This window comes from Oncorhynchus masou, unplaced genomic scaffold, assembly GCF_036934945.1.
Source record: "Oncorhynchus masou masou isolate Uvic2021 unplaced genomic scaffold, UVic_Omas_1.1 unplaced_scaffold_591, whole genome shotgun sequence".
Lineage (NCBI taxonomy): Eukaryota > Metazoa > Chordata > Actinopteri > Salmoniformes > Salmonidae > Oncorhynchus > Oncorhynchus masou.
Window position 1 is genome coordinate 209,377 of NW_027012332.1, and position 14,907 is coordinate 224,283.

The 14,907-nt window shown below is 49.2% G+C and overlaps 1 protein-coding gene across 2 annotated transcripts in view; it reads right to left on the reverse strand.

Moving 5' to 3' along the window:
- Positions 1-14,907, reverse strand: part of LOC135536294 (uncharacterized) — a 34,745-nt gene that overhangs the window by 15,505 nt on the left and 4,333 nt on the right. For both annotated transcript variants that reach the window (XM_064962651.1, XM_064962650.1), the window contains exons 2-9: positions 14,673-14,733; positions 14,289-14,397; positions 13,988-14,132; positions 12,978-13,148; positions 9,801-11,600; positions 9,493-9,658; positions 4,543-6,411; positions 2,234-2,349 (exon numbers count right to left, since the gene is read on the reverse strand). In XM_064962651.1, the coding sequence (XP_064818723.1) occupies positions 2,234-2,349; positions 4,543-6,411; positions 9,493-9,658; positions 9,801-11,600; positions 12,978-13,148; positions 13,988-14,132; positions 14,289-14,397; positions 14,673-14,733 (4,437 nt within the window). The remainder of the gene's footprint in view (positions 1-2,233; positions 2,350-4,542; positions 6,412-9,492; positions 9,659-9,800; positions 11,601-12,977; positions 13,149-13,987; positions 14,133-14,288; positions 14,398-14,672; positions 14,734-14,907) is intronic.

A 14,907-nucleotide genomic window follows, 5' to 3' on the forward strand; every position in this document is an offset into this window, starting at 1 on the left:
TGAGTTTGTCTGGTAGAGAGGCATCGTTGGGCAGATCACGGTTGGGTCTTCCTTTGTAATCCGTAATGGACTCTAGCCCCTTGCCACAGTCCTCTGGGTCAGCGGGTGCCCTCATGCACGACTCTGTGTTGTTTTTGTCGGATGTAAAATGCAGTGAGTTTGTCTGGTAGAGAGGCATCGTTGGGCAGATCACGGTTGGGTCTTCCTTTGTAATCCGTAATGGACTCTAGCCCCTTGCCACAGTCCTCTGGGTCAGCGGGTGCCCTCATGCACGACTCTGTGTTGTTTTTGTCGGATGTAAAATGCAGTGAGTTTGTCTGGCAGAGAGGCATCGTTGGGCAGATCACGGTTGGGTCTTCCTTTGTAATCCGTAATGGACTGTAGCCCCTTGCCACATGCGACGGGCGTCGGAGCCTGTGTAATATGACTACAACAGGTTTGATAAAACAACATGCTTGAAGAACCACCACACCCAGCCATTCCACGTGTTTCATCTATTCCGGAGATAGTCAACTCATTATCAAGCCCTTGACAAGGTGGATAAGATGAGCTAGTTCAGGACTACAACAACATTGTGAAACATCTAAAAACCTGCTGAGATGCTAGGATAGGCTAGTTGGTGTAACAGGTTCGTAAACAGATTTCTTGGAACACCACACCATGCCTGAGACTGACACACCTCACAGTTACCTTACCCACCACACCTGGGCAGTCCAAGGAGAGGAGGCTAGCATCAAAATGAGACAACATTCACATGGTTTAAAACAGAGAGTGAGGAAGTTGAGCCTTGCCTATACATTTGGTGTTCAGGAGTGATTCCTGGTAGTACCTGTAGTGGGTGTTTGGTATTGAGTGACTAAGACAGTACCTGTAGTGGGTGTTTGGTATTGAGTGACTAGGATAGTACCTGTAGTGGGTGTTTGGTATTGAGTGACTAAGATAGTACCTGTAGTGGGTGTTTTGTATTGAGTGACTAAGATAGTACCTGTAGTGGGTGTTTGGTATTGAGTGACTAAGATAGTACCTGTAGTGGGTGTTTGGTATTGAGTGACTAAGACAGTACCTGTAGTGGGTGTTTGGTATTGAGTGACTATGATAGTACCTGTAGTGGGTGTTTGGTATTGAGTGACTAAGATAGTACCTGTAGTGGGTGTTTGGTATTGAGTGACTAAGACAGTACCTGTAGTGGGTGTTTGGTATTGAGTGACTAGGATAGTACCTGTAGTGGGTGTTTGGTATTGAGTGACTAGGATAGTACCTGTAGTGGGTGTTTGGTATTGAGTGACTATGATAGTACCTGTAGTGGGTGTTTGGTATTGAGTGACTAAGATAGTACCTGTAGTGGGTGTTTGGTATTGAGTGACTAGGATAGTACCTGTAGTGGGTGTTTGGTATTGAGTGACTAAGATAGTACCTGTAGTGGGTGTTTGGTATTGAGTGACTATGATAGTACCTGTAGTGGGTGTTTGGTATTGAGTGACTAAGATAGTACCTTTAGTGGGTGTTTGGTATTGAGTGACTAAGATAGTACCTGTAGTGTGTGTTTGGTATTGAGTGACTAGGATAGTACCTGTAGTGGGTGTTTGGTATTGAGTGACTAAGATAGTACCTGTAGTGGGTGTTTGGTATTGAGTGACTAAGATAGTACCTGTAGTGGGTGTTTGGTATTGAGTGACTAAGACAGTACCTGTAGTGGGTGTTTGGTATTGAGTGACGAAGACAGTACCTGTAGTGGGTGTTTGGTATTGAGTGACTAAGATAGTACCTGTAGTGGGTGTTTGGTATTGAGCGACTAAGATAGTACCTGTAGTGGGTGTTTGGTATTGAGTGACTAAGACAGTACCTGTAGTGGGTGTTTGGTATTGAGTGACTAAGATAGTACCTGTAGTGGGTGTTTGGTATTGAGTGACTAAGACAGTACCTTTAGTGTGTGTTTGGTATTGAGTGACTAGGATAGTACCTGTAGTGGGTGTTTGGTATTGAGTGACTAAGATAGTACCTGTAGTGGGTGTTTGGTATTGAGTGACTAAGATAGTACCTGTAGTGGGTGTTTGGTATTGAGTGACTAAGACAGTACCTTTAGTGTGTGTTTGGTATTGAGTGACTAGGATAGTACCTGTAGTGGGTGTTTGGTATTGAGTGACTAAGACAGTACCTGTAGTGGGTGTTTGGTATTGAGTGACTAAGATAGTACCTGTAGTGGGTGTTTGGTATTGAGTGACTAAGATAGTACCTGTAGTGGGTGTTTAAAGAGTATCTCTCTCTTGATCTCTTCTATGCGTTGTCTATCCTCCGTGTTGAGCTCCAGAGTTTCACAGTGCTGCCCCAACACCTTCAGCCTCAGCCACTCTGGGGTTTCACACAATCAGGGCAAGTTGGGATACAAACATCAACATGTATGTTATAACCTGGGAATGATCTTTAATTAGCTTTTAAAAAAAATAATTAGTATTTATCCAGAGTGTCCCGGGAACATTGGTGGGAAAAAGTACCCAAGTGTCATACTGTAGTAAAAGTAAAGACACCTTAGTAGAAAATGACTCAAGTGAAAGTCAAAGTCACCCAGTAAAATACTACTTGAAAGAAAAGTGTAAAGGTATTTGGTTTTAAATATATCCTTAGTATATTTAAATATACTTAAATATATTTATATATTTAAAAGTAAATGTAATTGCTAAAATTTACTCAAGTATCAAAAGGAAAAGTAGGCTAAAAAAATTTTAAAATTCCTGATATGAAACAAACCAGACGGCACCATTGTCTTGTTGTGTTTAATTTACAGACAGCCAGGGGCACTGTCCAACTCTCCATTTACAAATGAAGCATGTGTTTAGAAAGTCCTCCAGATCAGAGGCAGTAGGGATGACTGGGATGTTATTTTGAGTGTGTGAATTAGACCATTTTCTAACCATTTCTCTAACCACTAGGCTACCTGCCTCCTCTCCTCTCTAACCACTAGGCTACCTACCGCCCCTACACTAACCACTAGTCTACCTGCCGCCCCTACACTAACCACTAGGCTACCTGCCGCCCCAACACTCTAACCACTAGGCTACCTACCGCCCCGACACTATCACAACTAGGCTCCCTGCCTCCTCTACACTCTAACCACTAGGCTACCTGCCGTCCCTACACTCTAACCACTAGGCTCCCTGCCGCCCCTACACTCTAACCACTAGGCTACCTGCCGTCCCTACACTCTAACCACTAGGCTACCTGCCTCCTCTACACTCTAACCACTAGGCTACCTGCCGCCTCTACACTCTAACCACTAGGCTACCTGCCTCCTCTCCACTCTAACCACTAGGCTACCTGCCTCCTCTCCACTCTAACCACTAGGCTACCTGCCTCCTCTCCACTCTAACCACTAGACTACCTGCCACCTCTCCACTCTAACCACTAGACTACCTGCCACCTCTACACTCTAACCACTAGACTATCCTGCCACCCCTACACTCTAACCACTAGGCTACCTGCCACCTCTACACTCTAACCACTAGGCTACCTGCCTCCTCTCCACTCTAACCACTAGGCTACCTGCCTCCTCTCCACTCTAACCACTAGACTACCTGCCACCTCTACACTCTAACCACTAGACTATCCTGCCGCCCCTACACTCTAACCACTAGACTATCCTGCCGCCCCTACACTCTAACCACTAGTCTACCTCAATACAGCTCATTGTTTCAACCCCAGTTTAAATCAATACAGCTTACTGTTTCAACCCCAGTTTAAATCAATACAGCTTACTGTTTCAACCCCAGTTTAAATCAATACAGCTTACTGTTTCAACCCCAGTTTAAATCAATACAGCTTACTGTTTCAACCCCAGTTTAAATCAATACAGCTCACTGTTTCAACCCCAGTTTAAATCAATACAGCTTACTGTTTCAACCCCAGTTTAAATCAATACAGCTCACTGTTTCAACCCCAGTTTAAATCAATACAGCTTACTGTTTCAACCCCAGTTTACCGGCTCACCGGGCTCGGGTCAGACCAGGCCTCAGCTCACCGGGCTTGGGTCAGACCAGGCCTCACACTTCAGCTCACCGGGCTTGGGTCAAAGCAAGATCGAATTTTCAGTTCTGATGAGAACTCTTAAACTGCATCCGGGTCCGGCAGTTTATGTGTGTGCTTGGAACTGAGAGCGACTTGGTGTAAAGTAAACACGCTAGGCTAAAGGCTTCTACCTGGTGGGATAATGTGCCAATCTGCTGCTGCTCATGTGTATACTGTGGAATTGCATTAGTGCCACATTGGGGAAAATACTGTCATCTTCCATGTCTTGTCATACATTTTTTTTTGGGGGGGGGGGGTGTAAAGTGTTCCCGGGACAGTTACCGGTGTTGGTCCCTACCCAATACTTGTGGTAAGCAGACCCTAGGTAGGTACTATTAGTGCATCATACACTCAAATGGAGCCCTATTCCCTACTTAGTGTCCCTACGTTTGCTCAGAGCCCATTAGGCCCTGGTCAAAAATAGTGCACTACAGAATAGGGCTCCATTTGGGTCGAAGCCTTGGTAGTGGGATAGTTACTGACCTCTGGCTCTGCTTTCCTCCAGGTCTGCTGTGGCGGTACTGGCTCGGCTGGACAGGGACGCCACCGAGGCTGGGGACTCACTCTGGAGCAGCCTGGCTACCCTGGCTGCTAGAGAACTGCTGCTGCTGCTGCCACCATCACTCAGAGCATCTCCACCCTGATCCCCACCGTGGGCCGGCTCAGACAGACCACACACCTGCTCAGAGCCCACGGGACAGGAGGACGAAGAGGACGAAGAGCTTCCCTCTTCTGGAGCCATCTGCACTTCTGGGTTTCCTCCTCCTACTGTTGGAGCCTGCTGCAGCTTGCCAACGCCAGCATCACCCAATGAGGGACCAGGTTGGCTGACCGGCACAGGGCCAATCCGCGTGTCCGAGAGGCCAGCACTGCAGCCCTCAGGCTCCGCCCTCCGCACGGATTCGGTCAGGAGGAAGGTGGAGCTACTGCCAGAGATGTCCTGTGGTGGTCTCCCATAATACTCTCTGTGCTCAGAACTGTCCTGTGGTGGTCTCCCATAATGCTCTCTGTCTTCAGAACTGTCATGTGATCTCCCATGATGCTCTCTGTCTTCAGAACTGTCCCTTGGTCTTCCATGATGCTCTCGGTCTTCAGAACTGTCATGTGATCTCCCATGACGCTCTCTGTCTTCAGAACTGTCCCTTGGTCTTCCATGATGCTCTCGGTCTTCAGAACTGTCATGTGATCTCCCATAATGCTCTCTGTCCTGTAGTAGTCTCCCAGACTCCTCTCTGGCGGGTGTGGACTGATGCTCTGCTTCTCTGGTTAGCCTGACATGACCTTCCCCGTTGTAGGCAGAGCTCTCCTTCTTCCTCACTGCCGGCAGCATGGAGTCAGAGGAGGAGCGGGCCCAAAGCAAGGAGGAGTGACTCCTTGGGTCCCCCACCCCGGCCCCACCAGAGGAGGAGGTGAAGGAGGAGTCCTGGAATACCTCCATCTTCCTCCTGAGAGAGAGGAGCAGGATGTCGTCGTCAGAGTGGAGGAGGTGGGAGGAGGCGCCGGAGGTGGAGGACCCACCAGACACAATGTTTTCAGCCCGGCCCAGCAGAAGCCTAATGTCCTGCAGAGTCTGGGAGCCTACGAAGGAATCATCAGGATTACTACGATCCATGGTGGCGTAAACCTGGGGACAGGATGCTACTGCACTGTCTCTGTACTGAGACAAGACGTCTCCGTCCATGTCTCTGTTCCTGTATAAACTTTCTCTGTCTCCATCTCTGTACTGAGACAAGACGTCTCCGTCCATGTCTCTGTTCCTGTATAAACTTTCTCTGTCTCCATCTTTGTAGTGAGATAAGCTGTTTTTGACCCTGTCTCTGTACTGAGATAAGCTGTCAGCACTGGACTCAAGCCCCCCTGCCAGCTCTATAGTAGCCTGGGTAGAGACATTTACTCTGCTGTCTCTCTGATGTTGTTCAGTGGACTGTAGGTTCGGAAGCAAGCCAGGGTACTTTTTATGTTTGGACTCTGGTGCAGGGAGCTGGTCGATGTGGAGGTCAAGGGGCTGGGTGGACTGTGGTGCAGGGAGCTGGTCGATGTGGAGGTCAAGGGGCTGGGTGGACTGTGGTGCAGGGGAGGATGGCTGGTGGCAGTGAGGATCCTGCTGGGAGTCCTGGAGCACTGTGTTCTCCACTGAGATATCCAGGGGGCAGAGGGCCATCCTCAGACTGCCCTGGCTGGGAGACCTGTCTCTGTCTGGTCCCGGAGAGGGGGACAGGCAGCTCCTGGTGTTCTCTGCCTGGCTCCTTATGGGATGGAGATGGAGGCTGTCCACACTGAGAGGTAGAGACATGCTTGAGGCCACAGACAGCAGGCTGGACCTGGAGAACTCTCCTTTATGAGGGCTGTCACCTGGGAACACCACGGGAGAGGAGAGGATGTTAATTGGGTCTAATCTTGAATGCTGATTGGTTAAAACCGCATTTCAGACAGTGTCTATTCCACAAGTTGTCACCGGCTAAATCTATGATGTTTAAATGCCTATTTACTCTGTTCCATCTGACTGTACAATCCACTGTCTGGGGTGGCAGGGTAGCCTAGTGGTTAGAGTGTTGGACTAGTAACCAAAAGGTTGCAAGTTCGAATCCCCGAGCTGACAAGGTACAAATCTGTCGTTCTGCTCCTGAACAGGCAGTTAACCCACTATTCCTAGGCTGTCATTGAAAATAAGAATTTATTCTTAACTGACTTGCCTAGTAAAATAAAGGTAAAATGTAAAAAAAATAAATGTCTCATCAGCCCAGCCAGGCAATTTATAAACTCGATCTCCACTATATGGAGACAAAGGTCAACTAGTTTATAAACTCGATCTCCACTATATGGAGACAAAGGTCAACTAGTTTGAAGTGTTAGCTGTGTTGTTGGCAAGCTCCTCTGAACAACAGTGTCCTGATGAGAGAACATGTTTTCTCTGCCGGGTGAAACCGGGCCTCATTCACTCATTGTTATGGATGTATCCACATAAATGTCACTAGAAAACAGCTTCAACAAACGCAACTACTTTGTTGTTATTCTGGCTACGCTGTTTGATGTGACTGTAAATTAGTCGTAGTTGGCTAGCTAGCAAGCTAGCCAGGGATAAGAACGTTACCAGCCAGTCTGGCAATGGAACATTTAGACTGAACGACTGGGTCGCGTCCATAGATACAGAACAACAAGACTGAACGACTGGGTCACGTCCATAGATACAGAACAACAAGACTGAACGACTGGGTCGCGTCCCATAGATACAGAACATCAAGACTGAACGACTGGGTCGCGCCCCATAGATATAGAACAACTGGGTCGCGTCCCATAGATACAGAACAACAAGACTGAACGACTGGGTCGCGTCCCATAGATACAGAACAACAAGACTGAACAACTGGGTCGCGTCCCATAGATACAGAACAACTGGGTCGCGTCCCATAGATACAGAACAACAAGACTGAACGACTGGGTCGCGTCCATAGATACAGAACAACAAGACTGAACGACTGGGTCGCGTACATAGATACAGAACAACAAGACTGAACGACTGGGTCGCGTCCCATAGATACAGAACAACAAGACTGAACAACTTGGTCGCGCCCCATAGATACAGAACAACTGGGTCGCGTCCCATAGATACAGAACAACAAGACTGAACGACTGGGTCGCGTCCCATAGATACAGAACAACAAGACTGAACAACTGGGTCACGTCCCATAGATACAGAACAACTGGGTCGCGCCCCATAGATACAGAACAACTGGGTCACGTCCCATAGATACAGAACAACAAGACTGAACGACTGGGTCGCGTCCCATAGATACAGAACAACAAGACTGAACAACTGGGTCACGTCCCATAGATACAGAACAACTGGGTCGCGTCCCATAGATACAGAACAACAAGACTGAACGACTGGGTCGCGTCCCATAGATACAGAACAACAAGACTGAACAACTGGGTCGCGTCCCATAGATACAGAACAACTGGGTCGCGTCCCATAGATACAGAACAACAAGACTGAACGACTGGGTCGCGTCCATAGATACAGAACAACAAGACTGAACGACTGGGTCGCGTACATAGATACAGAACCTACCTACCTACCATCAGAAGGCTGTCTTTTAGGATGGGTTACCTACCTACCTACCATCAGAAGGCTGTCGTTTAGGATGGTTACCTACCAACCTACCTACCATCAGAAGGCTGTCCTTTAGGATGGTTACCTACCTACCTACCATCAGAAGGCTGTCGTTTAGGATGGTTACCTACCAACCTACCTACCATCAGAAGGCTGTCCTTTAGGATGGTTACCTACCTACCTACCATCAGAAGGCTGTCCTTTAGGATGGTTACCTACCTACCTACCTTCAGAAGGCTGTCCTTTAGGATGGTTACCTACCTACCATCAGAAGACTGTCCTTTAGAATGGGTTGCCTACCTACCTACCATCAGAAGGCTGTCCTTTAGGATGGTTACCTACCTACCTACCATCAGAAGGCTGTCCTTTAGGATGGTTACCTACCTACCTACCATCAGATGGCTGTCCTTTAGGATGGTTACCTACCTACCTACCTTCAGAAGGCTGTCCTTTAGGATGGTTACCTACCTACCATCAGAAGACTGTCCTTTAGAATGGGTTGCCTACCTACCTACCATCAGAAGGCTGTCCTTTAGGATGGTTACCTACCTACCTACCATCAGATGGCTGTCCTTCAGGATGGGTTACCTACCTACCATCAGAAGGCTGTCCTTTAGGATGGTTACCTACCTACCTACCATCAGAAGGCTGTCCTTTAGGATGGTTACCTACCTACCATCAGAAGGCTGTCCTTTAGGATGGTTACCTACCTACCTACCTTCAGAAGGCTGTCCTTTAGGATGGTTACCTACCTACCTACCATCAGAAGGCTGTCCTTTAGGATGGGTTACCTACCTACCATCAGAAGGCTGTCCTTTAGGATGGTTACCTACCTACCATCAGAAGGCTGTCCTTTAGGATGGTTACCTACCTACCATCAGAAGGCTGTCCTTTAGGATGGTTACCTACCTACCATCAGAAGGCTGTCCTTTAGGATGGTTACCTACCTACCTACCTACCATCAGAAGGCTGTCCTTTAGGATGGTTACTTACCTACCTACCTTCAGAAGGCTGTCCTTTAGGATGGTTACCTACCTACCATCAGAAGGCTGTCCTTTAGGATGGTTACCTACCTACCTACCATCAGAAGGCTGTCCTTTAGGATGGTTACCTACCTACCATCAGAAGGCTGTCCTTTAGGATGGTTACCTACCTACCATCAGAAGGCTGTCCTTTAGGATGGTTACCTACCTACCATCAGAAGACTGTCTTTTAGGATGGTTACCTACCTACCTACCATCAGAAGGCTGTCCTTTAGGATGGGTTACATACCTACCATCAGAAGGCTGTCCTTTAGGATGGTTACCTACCTACCTACCTACCTTCAGAAGGCTGTGTGCTCTTGGTTGGCGTGCCAGTGGCTGTGGATCCCTTTACGGTGCACAGATCAGTGGGAGAGAACTCTGGCTCTCTGATTGGCCCTCGAGGTCCAAAGGGATTGAGGATCGTAGAAGGAGACTGGTCGATCCCAAGGTTGTGAAGGTACATCTGCAGGTCAGAATCAAAACAGTCATATACAGTGAATCCATGACAATATGTCATTGTATAGATATGCTGTTATTTTCAGATCAACAGAGCAGCCGACATTGAACAGCATCCCTCCTCACATAAGTTGTAAAATTATTCTTACCGGAATCCTTTCTTCAATGTTGAGCTCCCTCTCCCTATGTGGTGAGGATGGTTTGGAGGACCAGTACGGGGCATAGTTATCCACCTCCAGACTGACCACAGAAGAAGAAGCAGCCCTGACGGACACCTCAAAGTTTTGCCCACTGTGGCCACTGTCCTGGGAGCTGGAGAGGACGTCTCGCTTTGATGACACGTTATTGAAGCGTCCCAGGCTGATGAAGGGAGAGGGCTCGGTTGGAGCACCACTGGGCTGTTCAGGTCCACCTCCTGACTGAACCCTGTCTGACCCTGACCCTCCCCGGCTCCTCTCCAACACCCTGGGCTGCCCTGTAGCACTCTCCTCCTCTGGCTGTGTCTGGCTGCTGTCCTGGTCAGTGTGTGTCTGTGCACGCTGAGCTCTCTGGATAGACGTGACCACTGTGTTGAGGGAGGAGTGGGACTGAGACCTGCCCAGGGGGGATGGCCCTCCTACAGGCCCTGCTGTGTCCTCTCTCTCAGGAAGACCACTACCTGCTGCCTCCCCTCTGCTAGGGGAGGAGGGTCCAGATTCACACATGCTGAGGGTCTGGTTGCCCTGCTGTGGAACAGTCAACATACGGGTCAGAGAGTCAGAGACTGCATCGTAGGCCTTCTGCTTGGGAGAGACCCCGGAGAAGCCCTGAAGAGACAAGTTGTCATAGAACGACATCTTGTTTGAACTTTGGTTGGCCTTCCAGGCATCAACCTTCTGTAGGTAGTTAAGACTGGGGAGAGAATGGTGGCCTCTTCCCGAGGGCTCCTGTACTGTCTCTCTGGCAGGCGGAGGGGGGTCCCGGACAGGGGTGGCTCTATCAGGCAGGGTGTCTACAGCAGGCTGGGGCTGGGAGGAGACTCTGGAGCCTGAGGAGCGCTGAGAGACCTCCATGTTAAAGCTGAGGGCAGACCGCTTAGTGCTGGATCTGACTGGAGCGTGGAGGAACACACCTGGGGTGGACTGGGACACGGGCCGAGGGAGAAGGCTCAGGAACGAGACGTCTGGTTCTATGCCTGTCTGGTTCCCTGAGGACCAGAGGTCTCTCTCCCTATGGCCTCGCTCCACACTGAACCCTGCTGAAAACTGGGCTCCGACCCCAGCCCCTGGCCCTAACACACTGGCCCGTAGCCCTCTGGTCACGCTCAACCTCCCTTTGGTGGATCCAGTGGTTGAAACATTAGGTGTATTGGTGACAACGTCAGGTGTGTTGACTTCACTGTGTAAGGAGGGTATGGGCCCACGGCTGGTACCTCCCTGGGTCTCTGCTCCAGGCTCAGAGTCCAGACTCCTCTCGAGCTCCGAGCAGAGCTGCCTGCGGGACACATTACTGCTTTCATCCGGCTGGCTGCTCAGGGAACGGAGGGTGATGTTGGAAATTTCAGACATCCGTGAAGACTGTTTACTTTTGAGTTTCTCCGTCTTCTCAGGTGAGACGGAGGCTCCTCCTTGAGGGCCTTCTCTTCTCCCTGTGACTGGCGGTGAGACGTCAGGCAGCAGCTCAGGTGAGACGTCAGGCAGCGCTCTTTGGCTCACATCCCTCTCTTCTCTCAAGCCATCTGGTTTGGAAACACAGCTGTCACTCCTGCATTCTCCCCCAAAGAAGTTAGTCCTATTGAGAGAGGTCTCAGAGGCAGAGGAGACGGCACTGCTGCTACCGCTGGGCATGCCAACGTCCTTCTGGAGCAGATCCAGCAGCTTTCTGCCAGGGATGTCCCCGCTGAGGAACGAAGCGTGGTCGTCAGGGGGCACGGCCAGAGGTCTGTCTGGGTCAAGGAGACTGGTACGTGTCTAGTGATCAGAATCAGAAACCGCCTTCATTCGCCAAGGACATTTACATATACACAGAATTTGACTTGGTGATATGGTAATGCAGGGCGGCAGGGCGGCAGGGCAGCCTAGTGGTTAGAGTGGAGGGGCGGCAGGGCAGCCTAGTGGTTAGAGTGTAGTGGTGGTAGGTAGCCTAGTGGTTAGAGAGTAGAGGTGGCAGGTAGCCTAGTGGTTAGAGTGTAGAGGCAGCAGGTAGCCTAGTGGTTAGAGTGTAGAGGTGGCAGGGTAGCCTAGTGGTTAGAGTGGAGGGGCGGCAGGGTAGCCTAGTGGTTAGAGTGTAGAGGTGGCAGGTAGCCTAGTGGTTAGAGTGTAGAGGCAGCAGGTAGCCTAGTGGTTAGAGAGTAGAGGTGGCAGGGTAGCCTAGTGGTTAGAGAGTAGAGGTGGCAGGGTAGCCTAGTGGTTAGAGTGTAGAGGCGGCAGGTAGCCTAGTGGTTAGAGTGTAGAGGTGGCAGGGTAGCTTAGTGGTTAGATTGTAGGGGTGGTAGGTAGCCTAGTGGTTAGAGTGTAGAGGCAGCAGGTAGCCTAGTGGTTAGAGTGTAGAGGCAGCAGGTAGCCTAGTGGTTAGAGAGTAGAGGTGGCAGGGTAGCCTAGTGGTTAGAGTGTAGAGGCGGCAGGTAGCCTAGTGGTTAGAGTGTAGAGGTGGCAGGTAGCCTAGTGGTTAGAGAGTAGAGGTGGCAGGGTAGCCTAGTGGTTAGAGTGTAGAGGCGGCAGGTAGCCTAGTGGTTAGAGTGTAGAGGTGGCAGGGTAGCCTAGTGGTTAGAGCGTAGAGGTGGCAGGGTAGCCTAGTGGTTAGAGCGTAGGGGAGGCAGGGTAGCCTAGTGGTTAGAGTGGAGGGATGGCAGGGTAGCCTAGTGGTTAGAGTGTAGAGGTGGCAGGGTAGCCTAGTGGTTAGAGTGGAGGGATGGCAGGGTAGCCTAGTGGTTAGAGTGTAGAGGAGGCAGGTAGCCTAGTGGTTAGAGTGGAGGGGCGGCAGGGTAGCCTAGTGGTTAGAGTGTAGGGGCGGCAGGGTAGCCTAGTGGTTAGAGTGTAGGGACGGCAGGGTAGCCTATTGGTTAGAGCGTTGGACTAGTAACCGAAAGGTTGCAAGTTCATATCCCCAAGCTGACAAGGTACAAATCTGTCGTTCTGCCACTGAACAGGCAGTTAACCCACTGTTCCTAGGCCGTCATTGAAAATAAGAATCTGTTTTTAACTGACTTGCCAAGTTAAAGGTTAAACATTTTTTTTTTTAAATAAATAAATAAAAATGCCAGCATTAGAGAAAATATAGAGACACAATATACACAGAATTTACACAGTATACATATAGTATAATATAGATCTGCCCCCGGCCAGTACCCCAGAACGATGAGTCTTCTGCCCCTCGTTATCCCTGACGGTGGCTGGGTAGCGGTCCTCCCCTGGCTGTCCCAACCCGTCACCAGGGGACATGCTGTGTTCGGAGAGGGAGCAGCAGCTACTGGCCCTCTCCTCTGACCGAGACAGGGTGGAGGTGTGACCCAGAGGGTGCTGTGACAGAAAGCATAAATCGTACCAAACACAAAACAAACCAGCCATGGACACTAATTGGGGCAGCAGGTAGCCTCGAGATTAGAGCATTGGGCCAGTAGCTGAAAAGTCGCTGGTTTGAATCCCAGAGCAGACAAGAGGAAAAATATGTCACTTGTGCCCTTCAGCAAGGCACTTAACCCTAATTGCTTCAGGGGCGCTGGTGACAATGGTGACCCTGGCCCCACTACCTAGGGGTGTCTAAGGGGAGTTGGGATATGCGAGAACCACATTTCCAATACACACTTGTACCAGTGTCTAACAGGACAAATATAAACACCTCTGTGATCTGGTGGTGTTGGCTACATTTAGCTCTGTGATCTGGTGGTGTTGGCTACATTTAGCTCTGTGATCTGGTGGTGTTGGCTACATTTAGCTCTGTGATCTGGTGGTGTTGGCTACATTTAGCTCTGTGATCTGGTGGTGTTGCCTACATTTAGCTCTGTGATCTGGTGGTGTTGGCTACATTTAGCTCTGTGATCTGGTGGTGTTGGCTACATTTAGCTCTGTGATCTGGTGGTGTTGCCTACATTTAGCTCTGTGATCTGGTGGTGTTGGCTACATTTAGCTCTGTGATCTGGTGGTGTTGGCTACATTTAGCTCTGTGATCTGGTGGTGTTGGCTACATTTAGCTCTGTGATCTGGTGGTGTTGGCTCTGTGATCTGGTGGTATTGGCTACATTTAGCTCTGTGATTTGGTGGTGTTAGCTCCATTTGGCAGGCTAGCACAGTAAGAGGGACAAGAAGTAGCAAGCATTGGTTACTATATGAAGGTTACAGGTAGAGAAAGATCAGCTGACCTCAGACAGGGTGGAGTTGTAGGCTAGAGGATGCTGGGACAGAGAGGAATGCTGAGGGTCTGACGGCTGGACAACGCCGCTACTGCCCTTCTTGGCCTGTGGTATCAGAAACCTGTCGGAGGCTACAGACACGTCTGGAGACCCCCTGACAAGACAAACAGAAGATGTGCATAACACAAGCATGGGTAACTATTCAATAACCTAAAACTATTCATGCTGATATAGTGACCTTTGTTCTTTATAGTAATGAAACTATTATTTTAACAAACAGTTTTATTTTTCTAATGACGAAAGCGTTTACCTTAAAGGGGCAAACTCTAAGTCTGTTGTTTGTTGGAAGAGAGAGTATCCCGAGAAGTCATACTCTGGTAGCAGAGCAAGGGCAGGTGACAGACAGCTGTCCTGAAATTCTAATGAAAAAATAATAATAATAATTTTAAAAAAGTCAACATATTAAAAACAACGACATGTTATCTCTATCATTGCTGGTGATTAATTCATCGGTGAGACCCATGTTACAAAACAGAACAGAAGACACAGGCAGACAGCTCGTTTCAAAGAGCAAAAATCTGTCATCAAGTTGTTGGGAGTTGCCAGTGCCTTGTCATGATGAAAGTGTGTCTGTACGTATGGTTGGCACAGTGCTGAGACTGGCCCTCCATAGCACGGTGGACTCGTGTCTTACCCAGACCCAGGTACTGACTCCTGTCCTCTTCTGCTGGGAGATGGAACCATGACTCGGTCCTCTGGAAAAAAAAAGCAACAAAACAACAACTCCTCAATAAAACCGCAACATCACAGAATAAAACAGTAACTCTTCAAGCAACAGTTCATGTTCAGAACATAGGAGTATTAGTATTGTGGATCATAGACAGCAGCTGGATGACTTCCCTTCTACTCGGTGATAGACCTGAGGGTGA